Source organism: Stegastes partitus, unplaced genomic scaffold (genome assembly GCF_000690725.1).
Source record: "Stegastes partitus isolate 25-593 unplaced genomic scaffold, Stegastes_partitus-1.0.2 Scaffold1653, whole genome shotgun sequence".
Lineage (NCBI taxonomy): Eukaryota > Metazoa > Chordata > Actinopteri > Pomacentridae > Stegastes > Stegastes partitus.
This window is the reverse complement of record NW_007579384.1, coordinates 131,502-150,645: the sequence shown is the minus strand read 5'-3', so window position 1 is coordinate 150,645 and position 19,144 is coordinate 131,502. Positions and strand designations below refer to the sequence as shown.

The 19,144-nt window shown below is 42.0% G+C and overlaps 1 protein-coding gene across 1 annotated transcript in view; it reads right to left on the bottom strand.

The window, feature by feature from the left end:
- Nucleotides 1–1,472: 1,472 nt before the first annotated feature.
- LOC103371821 (activin receptor type-2A) overlaps nt 1,473–19,144 on the bottom strand; it is a 66,672-nt gene continuing 49,000 nt past the window's right edge. Inside the window, exons 5-11 of the mRNA XM_008301274.1 lie at nt 14,293–14,436; nt 12,948–13,091; nt 8,730–8,875; nt 8,536–8,650; nt 7,373–7,511; nt 7,161–7,291; nt 1,473–6,009 (exon numbers count right to left, since the gene is read on the bottom strand). Coding sequence (XP_008299496.1) covers nt 5,815–6,009; nt 7,161–7,291; nt 7,373–7,511; nt 8,536–8,650; nt 8,730–8,875; nt 12,948–13,091; nt 14,293–14,436 — 1,014 coding nt within the window. The 3' untranslated portion in view covers nt 1,473–5,814. The remainder of the gene's footprint in view (nt 6,010–7,160; nt 7,292–7,372; nt 7,512–8,535; nt 8,651–8,729; nt 8,876–12,947; nt 13,092–14,292; nt 14,437–19,144) is intronic.

The window sequence follows — 19,144 nt, the reverse complement described above, 5'->3', positions numbered from 1 at the left end:
GATGAACCCTTAAGTGCTTTCTTACAAAGTACTCCAATGAGCCTCTAGCTTTTAGCTTACACAAAGCTCGACTGAAAAGTTAACTCTTGGCGGGCCGTTTTTAAACGCAGCCGGGCCGAGTCGAAACACAAGAAAAGTATAAATGAATGTAGAGGAAACACTGAAGTTCAACACGCACTTATAAAGATTCAGCTCAGAGTATATAGTTGATACAGGTATTTATGTTCTCATGTCTGTACAGATCCTAGACTGCTTAAAATAGTGTCGGGGGGGGGGGCAACAAGACACAAATGTTTCACTGGTAGTTTATATGCACAGCAATGTGAGGTGCTGGGCTGGAGGAGGTCGCGGTAGAAAATCGTAAAGCCCGCATGCTGGGAAAACCAATTCGTACACCTTCAAATGAGTCAAAACGGAGATTTGTTTGGCAAAATGGCAGACAGGATTGTCTCCAGTCGCTTTAACCAAGCAGAAGATTGGACGAAGACAAGCAAAGGTGCTTCTTAAAGGATTCTTGAGGAGCCTGGAAGAGGTTCGTCGGACTGTTCGCGGTCAATTCTTCTTTTACCAAAAATTTGCCTTTACTTTTGGTTGCTCAGAAGGCGTATGAACGGAGATCCCGGCTTGTTGGTTTTACGACTTTCTACAGGACAGGGCACAATCACACGAAACCAGCCAAACGCAAAGCCCTCTAAAGGTACACGGGGCCGGGCTCAATCCATCAAAGAACACACAATACTGGAATCCAGGAGTCTGAAGAACATTCATTCTCGGTCGTTTTTGTCCATAGACTGAATAGAAAGAAGCATGTTACAGTTTATATCTTTTTTTTTTTTTCTTTTTGAATTAATGAAAGTATTTCCTGAATTACAACCCACCCGCAAACCCCTCCCCGCCCCCCCTCCCCCCACAACTGACAACCGCCCCCTCCCAAAAAAAATCGTGCCAACTTTATTTCCGAGTTGCACCTGAGCTCTGATCCCCAAAAACCTCAGGCCGGTAAAATTATAAAATAAATACAACATATCAATATGCAAGGTCACGGATTTTTAAAAAAAAAATTAAAATGCTACAAGTTATTTGTGTGTGTGTGTGTGTGTGTGTTTGTGTATTGAAAGTCACTCCTGCAGCTGGTCCTACAGAAGTGTAGGGTAGTTTGCGGCACTGGTTGCATATAACTCGCTAGAACTTAGAAAAGCATAGTACTGAATCCCTGAATGGTATTTGTCGGTTTGGGTCAGTTTCGCAAGCGCAGTTTAAACTCAAGAACATCCGCCAGGGTCCACCTACGGTACTGGGACCGCCAACCAAATGCTAGCAAGTCTGTTTGCTGTGGCGGAGAGGTCTGTCGACGCTCGTGGCCACTTTGGCAGGTAACATTTGGAAGCTGCTTTTAAAAGCTTGGCAGCTGAAACACTGGTGAGAATTTGAAGACACAAACTTGAGGGCAAAAAAAGGGGTAATACTGGTGGTTTTTTTTTGGTGTTTGTGTCGAAATATCCTTCCGCTGTTGTTCAGTCGTGATGAAAACCCTTCATGAGACCAGGGAACGCATCGTGGTAACAATGAGGAAACTTCTTTTTAGCCGTATGGGGAACAAGTGAAGCTAACTCAAGAATTTGAATCCCTTTTCTACTGTAGGAAACCTGGTTATGGTTTTGGTTTATTTGCCACACTTTCTACCCCAAAGAAATCCCTGCGAGTGAGGTAGTACTTATTGAAGGGCTGCTGGGGTTTGCAGTACTGATCGTCCCTGACTGTTCACGAGGACTCGTAGACGGCGGCTGCGTTCGAGCAACAGTTAATTAAAAGACAGCAGAGCAGCATTAGGAAGCAATGCGAATGTTGTACTCGTGCTACAGTAAGTAAATAACAAGATGATGGCTTCAACTTCCTTCAGGTTTGCTGTGTTGTTGCAATATAGTGCGCTGAAGTGATATCTCAAACTTGTTGGACTTCTCCTGTCTTTATTCAGCAAATCTTAACTCTCAAGATCCTTTACTGTTTAGGTCCCATTATTATTATTGTGTTTTTAAAAGTGTCCTTAAGTCAGTCAGAATAGCTTAACATTCAACCAGTTTGGCCCTACTCAGTACACATTTGAGAAAATGGCAAAAACTCTATTGATACTAAACTGGGGTTCATGAAAGTGCTCATAAATAACGGAAGCTTCGACTCCCCGATCCAAATTTTGTGCAAGAGATTACTAATAAGTTATATACTTTTTTAGTGTTTTACTTGTGAATTCTGGCTCTTATTTCCTTGAGCTTTACAGTACTCAAAATACTACTGTCCTGAATGTGAACTGGTTTGGTAGAAAGAAGTTTCTTCACATTTTCCACGTATGCACCGGCGCTTGATTTTAAACTGCACCCCACGAAACCATCCCAAAGCTTGAGGAGAGACTGCAGGTCTGCCGGCACCAGTGTTCAATGTCCCTCGGAGGAAATAAAGACTCAAAAATGTCGCTGTTGCCTAAACAACAACGACAGATACATCCGTTTTGCCTGACATCTACAAGAGTAACTAATGTGGAGACGTAGAAATGGCACCAGGATGAAAGAGAGAAAGAGAGATTCCTTGCGTCGACTTGCTGAACCGTGGTTAGCCGTGCGATTGCTTGGTTACCATTAATGTTAGTCTGCATGAGGGGCATAAAAGTGGCAGTTTGGCTTTCAACACTTATTTTTTTAGTGAAAATTGTTGACCTAGAGCAGGATGGGTCTAACACTCAGGAAAAACCTAAGATATGTTATCCAGCGTGTTGTCCGGGGCTACAAAGGTCTGATCAATTATTCAAAAATGACCCCAGAAGTTCGCCAACAACCTGCTGAGCTTACAAGAAAGCATCAACAAGAGACAAAAAGATTGGTTAACTTGCTGATCAGAGTCGGAGTTGGAGACTTTTTGGCTTGATTCCAGAGATGGTGAACTCAAAAACTGGATCTATGGATCTACAAGGACAAAGGAGTACCCGTTAGCCTCATGTACCATCCACCCATCTTAGTGGGCCATGGTGGCAGAAGTCCTACGTAGTCCCTCCTAAGAATTCTGGGTCTTACCCTTTGGTTTTCTACCAATATCCTTTCTGGAAAGACCTCCAAAGGAAGGCAATCTCATTGGATACCCAAACCACTTCACCTGATCCCTACAAGCCCCTCACCCAATTTCTAAGGCCTACAGAGAAACTTAACCGTGGCCACTTATATCCATGATCTCATTCTTTCAGTTACTACCCACAACCCGTGACTATAGGTTGGAACTGGTAAATCGAGAACTTTGCCTTTCGGCTCAGCTCCCTCTTCACTTTGACATTCTGGTACAACATCTACGTTATTGTCGATGCTGTACCAATCCGTCGGTCCAACACCTGTTCCATTCTCCCATCTTTCATGAACAAGATATTGGCTGCAAACTACCTAAGTATGCACTGAGGGTGATGGCTTGATGAGGCCAACAGAATTACATCAGACACTGGGGCACTTTGATGAGCAAGCACCACATCGATCAGGGCTATTTATTGATCTGGTAAGGAGAAATTGTCTTTTTTGCATATCCCAGTCTGTTAGGAAGCTAGACCCCTGAGCAGATAGGTTTAAGGGCCTTACTCAAGGGTCTAGCAGTGGCAGCTTGACGGTGCTGGGGCTTCAACCTCCAACCCTTTGATCAGTAAGTAAGTGTAAAATGCTGAGTCACCACTACCCCATATAAACAAGTTTCCACCCAAAAAGGGGACTCTAGCATCCCGTTCATGAACATCACAAGCAACGTCTGAGACGAGGGGCGACCTTGGTGGAGTTAAACACCCACCAAAATGTGTTCAGAGAATATGAAACTGTATCAGCACTAGAGAATGGTGCTTATGTGGCGCTTAGCCCAGGATGCAGCAGTGGTGCCCCTGCAAACTAGTGTTGAGTTTTGTACCTGGGGAGACTTTTACTGATAGAGAAGACGAAAGCTGATCATCTGCATCCTAGAAGTGAAGCCTACCTCTACTTTATCTGTTGTTTCCAGTAGTCAAGGGGAAGCACAAATAGCAGCAGGGTAGGAGGATGCCACCGTACACCCACGGTCCCCTCTGGTTCTTTAGATTTAGCTCTACCTAAACACCTGTGTATAAAGATGGGCAAGGTTCAGTCAGAATCTAGAGACTGAACAGATCTTACAATTTAAGCTTCACAACAGCACGGCTAAACCTCTGCAAGTCGAGACGAGGCGAGACAGAGACAGATAAAGCGTAAGAATCAGCAAGAGAGGAGGTACTCCAGTTTCGAGACAGGTGAGGATGAGGAGGAGGTGAAGGATGCAAGGGGGTGGTGAGTAGCAAAGATTCCTGAGGTGTATCAAAAGAGAGCAGAAACTCTTGATAGTAATCCAAAAAACGATGTGTGCAATCAAATCAAAAGCAAGCTGGCTCAGCTAAATACAAATTCCAAAGTAGGGCTGGGTACAGCTGGGAAACCGCACTTCAAATCTTAAAATAAACAGACCAGGTGCTTTTTCTAAATAGAATCAGACAACAAATTTCACAAAATGAGAAGAACAAGATGCTCCAAGAGTTTGGCATCTTGGTTCTAATACCAAATAATAAAAGGTATCATTGGTTGGTACCCAGCGCTAATCCAGAGATATAAATCCATATATCCAGATCTCATGACCAAAATTAAGCTTGTCAGCGATAGATATTTACTCCGTTGACAGTTGACACGGCAAACCAAAACGGAAAATAAAATCACTTTAAACGACAACTTCATCATGGGGCTATGTTTTTTATCCCATTATCAGAAAATCTCCAAAAAAAACAAAACTAACGAAAGGAGAAAAAAAAAAAAATCAAAGTGGAGCAAAACTAGAGACTTGAGAGAAGGGGAGGAAACAGGGAGAAACTTGTGTTTACAGTGTGTATGGCCATGAATATCGAGGCTTTGCTGACTACATTACCCATGAGCGTCATGGCTGACAGCAGAGTGTTTGGAGGTCATGGAGAGCCAAGGTTGTGGAAAGTGTGAGCTATGACCGTGAACAGGGAGAGGGACTAATTTAAACTGTGTCCATTTGAACTGAGGTATACCTGGTTGAAGGAGGTTTATGGTTTTTTATCGTCGTAATGCTTGAAAATGGACCCCCCTCCCCCGTCCCCCCTTTAAAATAAGCTTGATTACCAAGTTGTCTGGGTCCATAATACACTATGTACAGCAGCATTACACTATAAACATTCAGAAGCCGTTGCTTATTGGCAGAACGATAGTCGTTTCTTCAAAAAAACGCACACAAGAAAACAGCAAATGTATCGAGAGCCAGGTGCTCGTCTTTTTTTCTTTCTGGTTTTTTTTTTTACACTAAAATGCACTGAGAGTTCTGTGAAATTTCTCCGCAAGATCTTCTCTCTCCGTAGAAAACCGAGCAGAACAGGTCGCCCTCCTATGTGTGTGTATGTATATAAAAACAATACATGATAAAAGTGTTCGTCGTCCCAGCACGGTCACGGCGCGGTGACGTCGTTTGTCGTGGTCAATATCCTGAATCGTCTCGACCGATAAAATGTTAAAATTCCTCAGGCACACATATCAAAAATGAGGTGGATATCAACTGATGTGGTGAGGTGGGCGCAGGGTGTTTCCTGAACGCGAGTAGCGGCCCGCACTTAAAAGAAAAAAATAAGAAGAGGAAAGAAAAAAAAAGACGCAAACGAAGAAAAAGAAAAAACAAAACAAAACTAAAAAAAAAAACCCACTAAGCCAACCAACCAGGGTCGGCTGTGTATCCCCTCGTGTTGATCCGTGTTTCCGCATCCGGCGTCGGCTGATTGGCTGATCATAAGCTGGACTCCTTGGGCGGGAGGTCCACGTTCGTCACCATGGTGACGACGGTGACGATCTCCTCGGGGCCGATGACGGGCGCCTGGCGCTGCATCTGGCCGATGCGCTCCTCGACGCAGCCGGCGGACAGGCGAGCCTCGGCCTCGTGGTCCCAGCAGTCCTCGATGGTCTCGCAGAGCATGGCCAGACCCTGGAGGACAGACCAGCGTCAGAGGATGAGTTTAACCCGACTTTTTGTTTGCTTTGGTGTGTTTACGTCATCTGATTTCTCTGCTATGCTACCGTCCACCTACCTAACCCTAAAGGTCGAGCTAGACAGCAGCCCTCCCTGAGCCTGGTTCTGCCCAAAGTTTCTTTCTGTTTAAAGCCACTTGCTCAGAGGGAATGTTGGGATTTGTTGGATTTTCCAATATTGTGGTTCTTAGACTAACTTTAATATATCTACCTAGGTATATTCACACAATAACTAACATAGCCGGGCCTTAACCTTCATATTTAAATTAATCAGGTACATTTATACACAATAATAAATATTTTAAGGTCTTAGTCAGGTACATTTGTTTCATCAATATCACACTGTAAGGTCTCAACTTTAATATTTAAATTACTCAGGTAACTATATAGAATATATAACAGTGTGGGTTCTTACCATTTAAATTAGGAATGTATATTAGAATTTTACAAATATTATCGGGCTTAACTTAAATATCTGAATTAGTTCGGTAAATTTGGAGTACATATAACAGTGTTTAAATTACTCAAATGTATATACAATAAAAATATAAATATATATATTTAAATTAGATTACATTTGTATTGTTTAGAATATTGGAGGGTGTCAACTGATCAATAAATTAGTCAGGTAAGTTTGGAGTATATACAGATATATATAAAAGGGTAAAAAATGTTATATTTAATTTACTCGAGTAAACTTGTATTCTTGTACCTAATATTGCAGATCTTAGTCATAATTATTTAAGTCGTTAGGTAAATTTCTCCAATAAATATTGCAGCATCTTAACCTGAACATTTAAACTTGTTGGGTAAATTTGCAATTAATTTTATTTCTCTGTTGGAAAGCTGTTAAAACAATATATGCTGTTAAAACAACGGAGACTTCACTTCACTTAAAAGGTACCATAAATTACACAGACATTTTATTCTCATTTAGTTTCTGTCAAATGACAAGACTCACACTATTTTTATGTTCCCAGATCAACTACAAATCTACCTATTTCAAACTGACAGCTAATAACACTTTAAAAGTCTTTTCCAGACTCGTTTTGGCCTCCCTGGTCTCTGAACACCTTCACAGCTACAACAAAAGTTTTCAGCCCTCACCGTGTGCTTCTGCCAGCAGTCCCTCAGACATGGTCGCAGCTTCTTATGCACCACCACCTCCTGCATGTCCTCCAGAGACGGATGCTGACCCACCTCCTCCTCGAAGGGCAGCATGTACTCGTCCACCGGGCCTGCAAACACATACGCAAAATTACAAACGGAATAAAAATGACGTGGTGTGGACTTGCGGTGCGTTTCTGTTCACGCCTCACCATCGGCGGCGGTGCACCGCGACGCCAGCTCCCAAAGGACGAGGCCGAAGGCGTACATGTCGATACGCAGGAAGGAGTCGCGCTGGAAGTTGATGGCGCCCTCCAGGACTTCAGGAGCCATGTAGCGCCGCGTTCCCACCTTCAAAGGAAGCAGATCGGGAGGTCGGTGTTAGCAGAAACAACTAAGAAAACCAAGACACAGATCTGATAGGGTGAAATTAGCTACATCTGTGGGATACTTTCTCCAACTTGCAGACTAGAAATGTCTAAACCTAAATCTTTCCAGACACGTCTAAGAGTTGTATAGTTATAGTCGAGAGCAGTGAAGGATGCTGCTGGAACTTTTAACAGTTTTACTTTCATTCACGACAGAGCAGTATACAGCGAGAGTTAAAGAAAAGGAGAATCTGAAACATCAATGTCGACACTGAACTCGTCTTTCCAGCAGAAATGAGAAACAAAACAGAAAAAGTTTGGCTCAAGGTGCAGCCAAAGGATGGCACCGGTCGGAAAATGTTTCAGATTTTCATCAAAAGTGTTGTTTTGCGATATGTCAATCTCAATTTAACTGTGTTTTGATTTGATTTGCAGGATTTCTGGTGATATTTTTGGGTGCATTTTGTAGCCTGTTCTAGATCGACCTCCCCAGGTGAGGAAATGACTGAATTTGTGTATATTTTCTCTCATAGCATCTCTGCACCTAAAAGCCAATAACGTCGCTACTAAACCAAGAAAACAATCTGATATTTCCCAGATTTTGTCATCGGCCTCCTAAATCCTTGGATTAATTTAACTCCTTCCTTTTTGTTCCTAGTTTTTATCACTTTTACTGGTATTTTGCCTCCTATTCAGTTAATTTGTGATGATAGTTTATCATTGGTACTTTAATAATTAAGTACAACAACCATCAGTTATTACAAATACCAGGGACAATGATGTTTGTTTATTTGTTTGTAATTTATGTGTCACACTTGTGATCGCTGTGTCTCTTATACCTGTCTTCAAATTGAAAAAAGACAAATCAAAAGCAAAAACAACACAATAAATCTTGACAGTAAGAATATGAAAGCTTTCTGGCCAACACTGCCTCCTGCAGGAGTGTTTCGATACTGTCATAAATCAGTCCTGGTACAAAAAAAGAAGACATTTATCTGTGACTCTACCTGTCCATGTGTGTCTCCTGCGGATTTTCCAGCCTCAAACTTCAGTGCAAGCCCGAAGTCAGCTACGCAGGCCGTCAGGTTATTCTTCAACAGCACATTCTTGCTCTTAATGTCCCTAAGACACAAACAGAAAACGTGTCACAACCATCCCGACGCCTTGACAGAAGCCGGGACGCTGGCGGATGCTTCTGTACCTGTGAGCGATGGAGGGCTTGTGGCCGTCCTTGTGTCCGGGGATGTCTTCGTGGAGGTAGGCGAGGCCGCGGGCCGCCGTCTGGGCGATGTGGCACAGCTCGTTCCAGGAAACAACGTTGGCCTTCAGGTAGTCCGTCAGAGAGCCCTGGAGATGGAAAGACACGCTCAGTATACAGTTTACAGGACAGAACGTTTAAATAATCCTCATACGCTTTATAGTAACGGAAAAGATTTGCTTTGAACACTTCATCTGTCAGTATTTGAAATGTTTGAGGAAGTTCATGAGCAACAAAACCTGCTGGTCGGTTTGAAAAAGCACGTTTCTTTTTCACTAAATGCCAAAATTACACAACTAATCACAGCCTGAAACCGAAAAAACAGAGAAAATCGTCACACTTTCAACTTTCTTTTGGTTATTTGTCCTGACGTAACTAAAAAGCAAAAAAATAAGAACAAAAACAACTATTTTTCTTGGGCAAACTCTCCTAATAAGCATCACTAAATGCCACAAATTAGTGAAATGACGGTGACCTTTGAATTAAACCATTTATCAGAACCAGAAAGTGTAAAACCAGAGAGGTTTGAAGGATATGGAATCACCTTTAAAGGGTTGTTTAACCACATATCTGTTGGGAAACGTAATCAAATCTCAGCTTACAATCGAGATATTTCATCAAAATCACGTCTCTTTTAAAACTTATTTAAAAATAAGCCATTTGCATGAAACAAATTCTGCAAAAAAATAAAAATTCTGCGCTCTTCTGTGCACCTACGAACCCATCGGTGACTCAGCTGCAACAAACAGTGAAATGATAAAAATGTACAGAGTTTTCAGGTGAACTGCAGGCAGTGTTTCCACAAAGCAGAATGTTTGAGAGCAAAATAAAACATAGTGGATCATGAAATGAATGCAGCGCGGTTTAGAAACGGTTTACAGAGGAGCAAGCTGTTGGAAGATACATTCAACACGGTGAAACATGTTTCTAGAGATGATCTGCAGACGCTGTAGAAATGTCAAAGAACAGTAAATATGTGGAGCCACCATTTCTCCCCAGCGTTGGGAACAGCTGTGGACAAGAATGTGGCACATGTTGATTTCTAGCTTTTGCAATTTTTGTAAAACAAACAAAAGAAATTCAGCTTAGACTTTATTTATTTTTTGCAAGTTTTATGGAGTTATAACTGTGTCAAATGGCACTGCACCATCCGCTGGGCCACGAGCCAGTTTTAAACTCAGCAACTGAAATAAAATCTCCTCAAAATCCCCTTGAAGTATAATTACAACAAGCTCTACTGCACTTCAAAACAAACCAAACAAACAAACACAGACGGCCCTAAATAACCGCGTACGAGCTCAGATGTTTGATTACCTCCTCTACAAATGTACAATCGTGTCCAGCAGTAACAGAATAAAAAGTATTAAATTACAGTATAACGAAGGGCCATTTGTAATGATTCCCACCTCTCCGGGAAAATGCAACGTTTCCATGGTAACAGCAATATCCCTAATGGGATGGAAATTCACTGAAGCTTGTGGGTAGTATTTGTATTTTGACTCCACAATACAGCAATAAAAACACGTCTCTGCCTGATTGAAAATTTAAATATCGGCATTTCTGGAGCGCCAGAGCCCAACGCTCCACCTCGATGGACCGGATTCACCGCCGAGTCCCTCCTGAACCCGGCTCGAGTTCTTCGGTCGCCTTTGTCACCGAGCCAACTCGCCGCACGTTTATTGTTCCCTGATAAATGCGATTCATTTATCTGCTCGCCGCGGTGGCGTCTGATCACCGCTCTTTATCTCAGTATTTATCGAGGGCAGGTTGGCTGAGCGAGCAGGGTCAACGCTTTGTTCTCTGCAGAGACGCATCTTTTGATTTTTGTATGCACCCAGCTTCCTTACATACTTTTTTTTTTTAAACATTTGAAGTAAATGTTGCAGGAAAACAAAGGAGTTATCATTTATTTTCGCTGCCAAGTTCTCCACCTTAATGCTGGGGCTGCATCTGTTTACCTCCTTATCCTTTGTGCTCCATCTTTGCTCTTACATAATGTATGTCAGTGTAATACAAGGTCACTCCCGGCAAGGCCAAAGACACGTGCAGCGGCGTGAAGCGGCCACTAGAGGGCAGGCAGCTCCAACGGATGCAACCATGTCAAGACTTTGCTGCTTGTGTGTTTGTACCTTCTGTGTTTCACTCCTGGGTTTATTTATCGTCCACTGTTTGAAAATGCAATCATATCAGCTTTTACTCTCCGCGACTAGATTAAAACCCAGGGAGTTTTCCAGGGACTTGTATCCGTTGAAACAAGCCGCTGCACGCTGCTGCTACTGCTGCTGCTGCTACAGATGCATAAAGCTGCTTAGATGCATCAAACAACGAGGCATAAATCAGCTGTCAAGGAGACGCTGAACTCTGCAATCACGGCTCCAGCTGCGTTACACAAGCCGAGGTTCAGTCCAACGTTTTGACACCTGCTCGCTTTGTAGGTCACTTTTAAAGCCTGCGAGAATAATCGCAGCGCATGTTTGACAAGGCTCTTAGCTGCTGGTGTGTATCTGGTAGTACGCCGCTTTTAAAAGCTCCTTCAAACCCGTTTCTTCGAGCAGCACTCGCTCCAGGGTGAAGTGGCTCGCCGAGGGTTGCATTGTTGCCGTCGAAGCCTCGCCGCCACACCCACAACCTTTAATTTTTCACCCTTTATTCACGCAAGGAAGGCTCCTTAAGCATGCAGATTCGGATCCTCGGTCTGGCTGGGAAGTTCCAGGCAAGCGAGGCGTGCAAGAATCGCTCTCCACTTCGTCGGTAATGACCCTCAAAACACAGAGGCACTTAAAAGCCCCCGAATGCTACAAAGACGGCGGCTGAGAGGGAGAGTGAAGCACATCAGGGCGAACGGAGCAGCAAAGACAAATAAAAAAAAAACCTAACCGCCGCGTGAGGCTTCTTGTAATTACAGCTCGGCTCTTAAGGCAGCGAACAGAATCAATACAACGTGATGGTTTCACGCGTGTTTTCCGGCGTTTACAGCTTCGTTAGCCGGCCGGCCGGTCGCCCCGGAGGTTTTCAGGTCCGAAAAGCAAAGAGCGCTTTATAAACTGAGTTTACAGCAACATGAGCAAAGCCGGGTTAGTGGAGGAAATCAGGCGGGAAATCAGGATTTGTTTACAAGCTGAAGTAGTGAACTGCTGCTGCTGGAAAACACAAGTCTGGGTGGAGCTTTCAAATAAAGTTTTATCCACTTGCAGAAACTTTTACTTCTGTCTTCTAGGAGGATGCCACTAACAATCATTTATCTATCGATTATTCTATTGCCTATCTTACTAATTAGTGAAATCTCAAAAAAAGGGAAGTTATTTATTTATTTTTTAAGTCACTAAAATTGGAGCATTTATCGTCGCAACTTTCTGAGCTGCTTCAACTACAGATACTCGCCTGGAAAATTAATTCAAATCACTTTATTCTACAAAATTATTCAAAAATAAATCACGTAAACTAACCAGATTATGTAAAAAAACTAAAATTTAAAAAAAAAAATTGCACTTTCACTGCCTCAGTTCTTACCAACAGTTACATAACAAAAAAATGTAGTTTCCGGTTGAACTGCAGGAGCGACTGAGAGCAAAATAAGACACACCAGATCGATAAAATAAATGCAACGTGGCTCCAAAACCATCTACAGAGGACACATTCTGCAAAGTGAAACCTCTAAAGCGATCCAAAGCCTAAATACATGCAGATATTTCGATCCTGCATGCATGCTGTGAAATGATAGTAATATTGACAAGAATAAATCTGCAAGAACTAGATCTTGGAAGAACTTTTTAAAACTTGCAGGCTGTGTTTACATAGATATCCATGTTTTTTTTTTGTCAGATTTATGGCTCTCTAACTGTGAGTTCTCTCTCCTTCTAGTCCTGGTTGTTCTGCTTACATGGAGGTGTATGACTTTATATTGCAGTGAAAAGAGCATTGAAGCTAGCTTAGCTTAGCTTGTCGGGTTTCAAATCAACCTTCGAAGCTGCTGCAGGACCAGATTCCACATTTGAGGAGCGCAAAACCTCCACGTGAGAGAAGCAGAACGTTAGCTACCGCCTCATGTGTGGAAGGGCGTAGCGCTCCTCGCTCTATTCTGTGTTCAGAAATGAGTCAATAAATGAAAAAGACTAAATTCAGCAGTTTGCTGGTGGGATATCTGCATCGCTGACAGCGTACCTTGTCGTGGTAGGCGGTGATGAGCCACAGGTCCAGGTCCAGGTTGTTGTTCCTCTTCTCCACGCCGATAAAGTGGAGGATGTTGTCGTGCTTCATGCCGCTCACGCTGTAGATCTCGTACTCGTTCTGCCAAGACAGCTTGTCCTGGACGAGAGCAGGGAGGCAGATGTTATTTAGAGATACCAGCACACCTGATCAGCCAAATTATCAGTTACAGGAGATCTGGCAGGAGGGAGAGGAGTGTTAGAAATGATCGTTAACCCTCTGAACGCCAAGCAGCTCTGGACACTGCAGTATGAAGTCCTGCACCGCCAGTATTAGTTTCATAAAAGCTGAAATAACAACAAAGTTATGCCAGAAATTATAAAAATTAAAAGTTGAATTTGTTCGATTATATTTTTAAAAATGTCTGCTGGAAACTCTGACCGATGAGTCACTGGTGGTTTCACAGTTGCAGCAAGAAGTGAAGATTTTTATCTATGTTTTGTTTTTTACAGAGTTTGGATCCTGAAGATGTTTGATGATTTTTGGCAAATTTTTAAATGAGACATGCAGAATAAAGTTGATGAAATATCACAGTTTTAGGATGAGATTTAGATTCGAGGATTCTTTCAAAGTTAAATTTCTTTCATTATTATATTTACAAAAGTTGAAAAAACAGGAATAAATCAGGATTTTTAAAAAAATAAAGTCTGATTTGAGCAAATTTTTTATTTTTTTATTTTTTAAAAAGGAGACACGCAGAATAAAATTACTTTGATTAAAAATCTAAACTATAATTTGAGATTTGGTTCATTTTCCCAACAAAACTGATGATTAGTTCAAGTACCTTCAGAAAGTTGGAAATCTAATGATTCTCTGACAAATGGTGCAATTTCACCGATTGTTTGAAACAAAAATATTCATTTCCAAATAATTACTTTGGTTATCAACATGTTCAACATACTCCCAGGTGCTCACATGTGTTACTGACATTATATACGATCGTTTATATTTTTAATTGTAGCGTAGTTTCCAAACTCTATTGAATAAACACAGCCTGCAGTTCAGTCGAGACGTCCCAAATTTTTGTTCACATGTCAAATTTTTTGCCTTTTTGCAGTATCTGCTTGAACAAAATGGTAAAACATGTTGAATAAATTGATTAAATATCATGATTTTAACCTTAGATTTGGTTAATTTTCCCGACACAACCAAAAGTCACACGTGATAACTTCAAAGACTGTCAGAAAGTTGACTATTTTTCAGTTTTGTTTTCCAGCTCTGATAAACGGAGTCATCTTTGTGATGTTTGGGGCTCAGAGGGTTAACAGATCTTAAACTGTTCAAACAAAGCAGATAATACCTGAATGGGGAAGATCTTGACGGCCACGTAGTCGTTGAGCAGCTGAGCTTTCCAAACGCAGCCGAAGCGCCCCCTGGCTTTGACCTCGATCAGCTGCAGCGGTTTGTGCCCCAGAACGGGGGACGGGGGTGAGGGTCCGGGATCCTAAAAAAAGAAAAAAAACAACACAGAGGACAGTGTTATTCTTTATTCCTGTTTCTGCGGAGCATTAAAATAGCAGCGGCTTACGCTGAAGGTGACCGGGCTTTTGGCTCGGCGACAACACGCCTGAGGAGCTTAGGCCAGCAGAATCACCAGCACCATCCTCACATCTTAAATCTTACTACTCATATTTATAGACCTGCTTTCATGTGCCGGCGCCGTTTCTTTATTTATTTTACATTTCCGTTGTTTGGAGAGTCCCGCTGCGTGTTTAAGTTGAGTATTATTATCATCGGCGTGAAGTTTTTCTGGCAGCGAGGACGACGCATACCGGGCAGGGTTTGGATTCATTCATTAAGAATTCAATTAAGCCCCTCAGGGCTGCGTTTGCTCGAGTTCACAGAAACAGGATTGTAGCTGGAAGGTTGCCAGTTTGAATGCAAAGAGCAGCTGAGGAAACCTCGACCGCCACTGAGCAAGGCACCCAGAGCGGGCTTAATCACTGACTTCAGGCCGGTTTTGGGCGTTTAACCGCCGTCGTCAGGTCAAACCTCACGCCATGTATTCATGCTAATCCCACATAAACAAAAGTGAGAGCAAGTAAGCCAAGTGTTCCAAATCCAAAGTAGGTTAAACACAGCTGGTGATCGGGATTAAGCCGATCACTTTCACATGTGACTTCACAGAGAAGGACAGAGGGCGAGCGAGGATAGCGATGCACAGGGAGAGAGAGAGAGAGGGGGAAGGTTAAAAAGAAGCATGCAGCGAGGGAGTCACATTTCCAGAGGATAAAAGGTAGAGGAGAAAGACTAGCACATGACTGATGGCCTTTGATGAAACCAAATATGCTGCTGTAAAATCTCGACTTTGCCTCCATGCCTGCGCCGGTGAAAAAAGAAGAAGAAGAAAAAAAGAAGAAGAAGAAGCTGTTCATGTTTTCACTTGAACCGAAGGCGCCTGATAAGCCGGAGCAAGTTTCAGGACCCCGAGGCCCACAGGATCCACTCGCACACTGTGATAATATATCAAAAAAGTGCACACTTGTCAATCCCAGTCTGTTTTTCTAACCTCACATAAAAGGCCCCCTTTGGAGTTACAAGGTTTGCTGCAGATACGAGCGACAGAGGAGATTTAATAGACGGAGACAACACTCAAACCGATGACTTATCTCGGGCTGTGCGGGGGGATAAAAAGGTGCGTTTTACTGCCGAGGTTTTTGACACCAAACCTTCCTTAAAAAACCGGCGGTATTCCCGCTGCGAGGAACGAGCTGAAGCGGCGCTAACAGACCAAAGCCGGAAAGCGTTTAACTGCACGAGCAGTAAAAACGGGGGAAAGAAGCGGCTTCGGCGTTTTACCGCCTGTCCGGACACGACGACGGAGGCCACACAAGCAAACTGTAAATCACTTAGCAGCAGCGTTTACGGGTTCGGTTTTTATCAAGTTCGAACTTTACGGCCGGTCGTGACCTTCGGCCTTTAGCGCACACAAAAATAAAGCACCTGAAAGATTGTCTTTGATGCATTTGAGTCAACTGTATTGTTAAGCTTTTATGATTTAGGAGGGAAAAAAAGCTCCAAAGTTTGATGTAGAAACAGGAATTTAAAGCAGAATCGACCTTGTTCAGCGTTTAATCTTGCAGATGTGTTCTGTATGCTCGCTAAAAATGGGATTTGTAGCCTCGACTTGCATAAATTATGCTGTTTAAATGCAGCTAAACACCATTTTTATACTAATTAGGAATCAAATCAACAGATAAATGTAAATTAGGGAGAGAAAACCTCAGCTACTGATAAATTAAGCTGAAATTTTGCAGAACAACATTAATATTAAGTCAGTTAAATGTGTGTAATTTATAATATAGTGTGGTGGTACTTTATATATAATATTGTACATCCTTTATCTCGATATTTAGATTATATTTAGATCATGTTGTTCAGTTCTTAACATCAAAAATCATCGGTTAAATTTGTAATTTATAAAAAAGAAACAAGCTTTTAGCCTTAATATTCAAATTTTTCATGTGTTCATACCAACAAAATGCAGATAAATAAGATATAAATAAGATAATTTTTTGGTTTTAAGAGGACAACACAGTAAACATGACACTCGCTAACCCTGAGCGTTAGCATCACAACTGCTAGCGTGTTATATCTGGCTCGACGCGTGAGCCTGCTAGCGCGGCTGTAGATTTAGCTTTGTTAATATCTAACTTATATTTAGTGCCTCCTCCTCCTCCTCCTCCTCCTCAGCCAAATTGCTTCACAGGGATAAACAGGTTTCAGGTTTTACTAACAGTCTGCCAACAGCTCTGCAAGAATAAAGCGAAATCTGGTTTGTGCTGCTGTTTTTCTTGGTGCGTGTCACGCAGAGCAGGTCTGCACAGGATTCGGTTCTCAGCTCAACGGACTGCGATAAATTATTGCAAATCCTAATTACAATTATTATGCTCACTGCTTATGGCAAAATACACGCTAACACAATGAAACGAGATGGTAAAGGCAGTAAACATTACACCTGCTACACCTGAGAGTTAGCATTAGCTTGTTAAAGGTGGCTAAAAGCATCACAGAGACGTTAGCGTGTCTTAGCTTAGCCAGAGTGCTCCCCAGGTACGATGAGAGTTTTTGTCTGCCAACAGCTTTGCAAGAATAAAGCATGTAAGAAAAATCAGATATTTGCTGGTTTTTTATTTTATTTTTTTGCAGACCGTCCGTGCCTTTTAGTTTCTGCCTGGGCAGTGCAGGGGGGAACGGAGGATTCGAGTGGGAACTGGTTTGTTTACTTAAAGCCTTTTCCCTCTAACAGAGAGCTGCGAGGCAGACCTGCTGTCTGCACACTGCTTTCACACCAAATGCCAGCCAAATGACGGGGAAAATTACCCACTGTGGCGCTGAGGTTGGATTACAGAGCGGCCCAAAGGTTGGCAACCTTAAAAAAAAAAAACATCTTCAAGAGCACATCGCACCAACCAAAATAAAGAATCTATAGTTTCACACAAGCGTTTCTCTACATCTGTTCTCAGTGCTGTTTTGTAAATATGGGAATGTGAAGAATTCAAAGCGGATATCGTGTTTCAGACCGCCAACGACTCCGAGCTGCACGTAATGTATTCAAGTCGGAGCCTCTTCATCATATCAGAAAGTTAGCGGCGGTTTGATGAGTGACCCTTATTGATTTATTCACTGAACTCAAAGGGTTTGGTGCTTGGCAGGCTGTAATTCCAGACCTTGTGTATGAATGTACTTGGCAACCCTCAGTCATTTGGCAGCGCCGGCAGCGTATAGAATAACTGACAGTGAATGGACGCAGATCTGGTTTCTCTCAGTTTGGACTTTTAGATAAACCTGCTGCGGCGCGGCGGGCAAAAGTGAATCTGGGCGGCTGGACGGTCGCTGACAGTTGGAGGGAAAGTGCGTCGAGCATGACCGCATGAAACGAACGGGTCACATCGGTGGCGCTGCTCTAATATGAGAAAACTGTACAGACACGCAAGAGCAGACATTTCAATGCACAGCTGGATGAATAGATCGTTGTTGGGTTTTTGTTGGGCGATTTTTCTCGTGTTTTTAAGCTGATTCAGCGTCACAACTTCTTTAGAATTCAACAGAAAGGCCCAGTTTTCACTTATCTGAATGTTGTGTTTAGTTGTGGCTGCACCAATAGAAGAAAACATCCTCTACGAGTAAAGACAGGTCAAGGTTAGGAATCTGGGTTCATTATTGCCTATAATATAAAGTCCTGCACCTCCACCATGAGCCATGAAGAAGTAGAAAAAAAAAAGATGGAAAGATGTTTCCCCATGCTGAATGTATCTCTGTTTATTTCTGTTTTATTTTGCTCCTCAGTTTCTCTAATTCGTTACCAAACTTCTCTCTTCTAGTTTCATTTTTTTTCTTTTTTTACAGCTCGGATCCTGAAGATGTTTGATTTTTAGCACATTTTTAAATGAGACAAGTAGAATAAAGATTTTTCCCGAGTTTTCTTTCAAAGTTGAATTTCTTTGATTATTATATTTACAAAAGTTGCCAAAAAAAAATCTGGATTTATTCAAAAATGTGTGTTTGGTTTTTTAAAGAGTCTGATCAGAGCATAGACTTATTTTGGACATTTGTTAAAAGGTGAAATATAAAGTAAAATGACTTAAAAATCTAAATTCTAACTTGAGATTTGGTTCATTTTCCCAACAAAACTGATGATTAGTTCAAGTCCCGTCAGAAAGTTGGAAATCTAACGATTGTCTGGCAAATGGAGCGATGTAGCCGATTGTTTAAAACAAAAAGACGTATTTCAAAGAATTATTTTAGTTACTATATTTACAAAAGTTGAACAGAAATCTGAAATCAACATGTACAATATTTTCCCACGTGCCCACAGGTGTTACTGACACTACATATTTATAGTTTTAAATTTAACTCCATACTGTATTGAATGAACAACCTGCAGTTCAGCTGAGACGTCCCTAAATCTGTGTCACATACCAAATTTTTGCTTTTTGCAGAATCTGCTTAAACAAATGGTTTATTTTTGGCAAAACATGTAGAATAAATATATTAAATATACCTTAAAAGCAGAATATTTGCAAATTTTTTGTTGCATGACTGTCGGTCGCTGTCGAGGCTTCTCAGTTGTTTATTTTTGGAGATTTTTTTGACATGTGGAATAAGATGTTAAGCTCAACTTTTGTGACGTTATCCACACGTCACACATG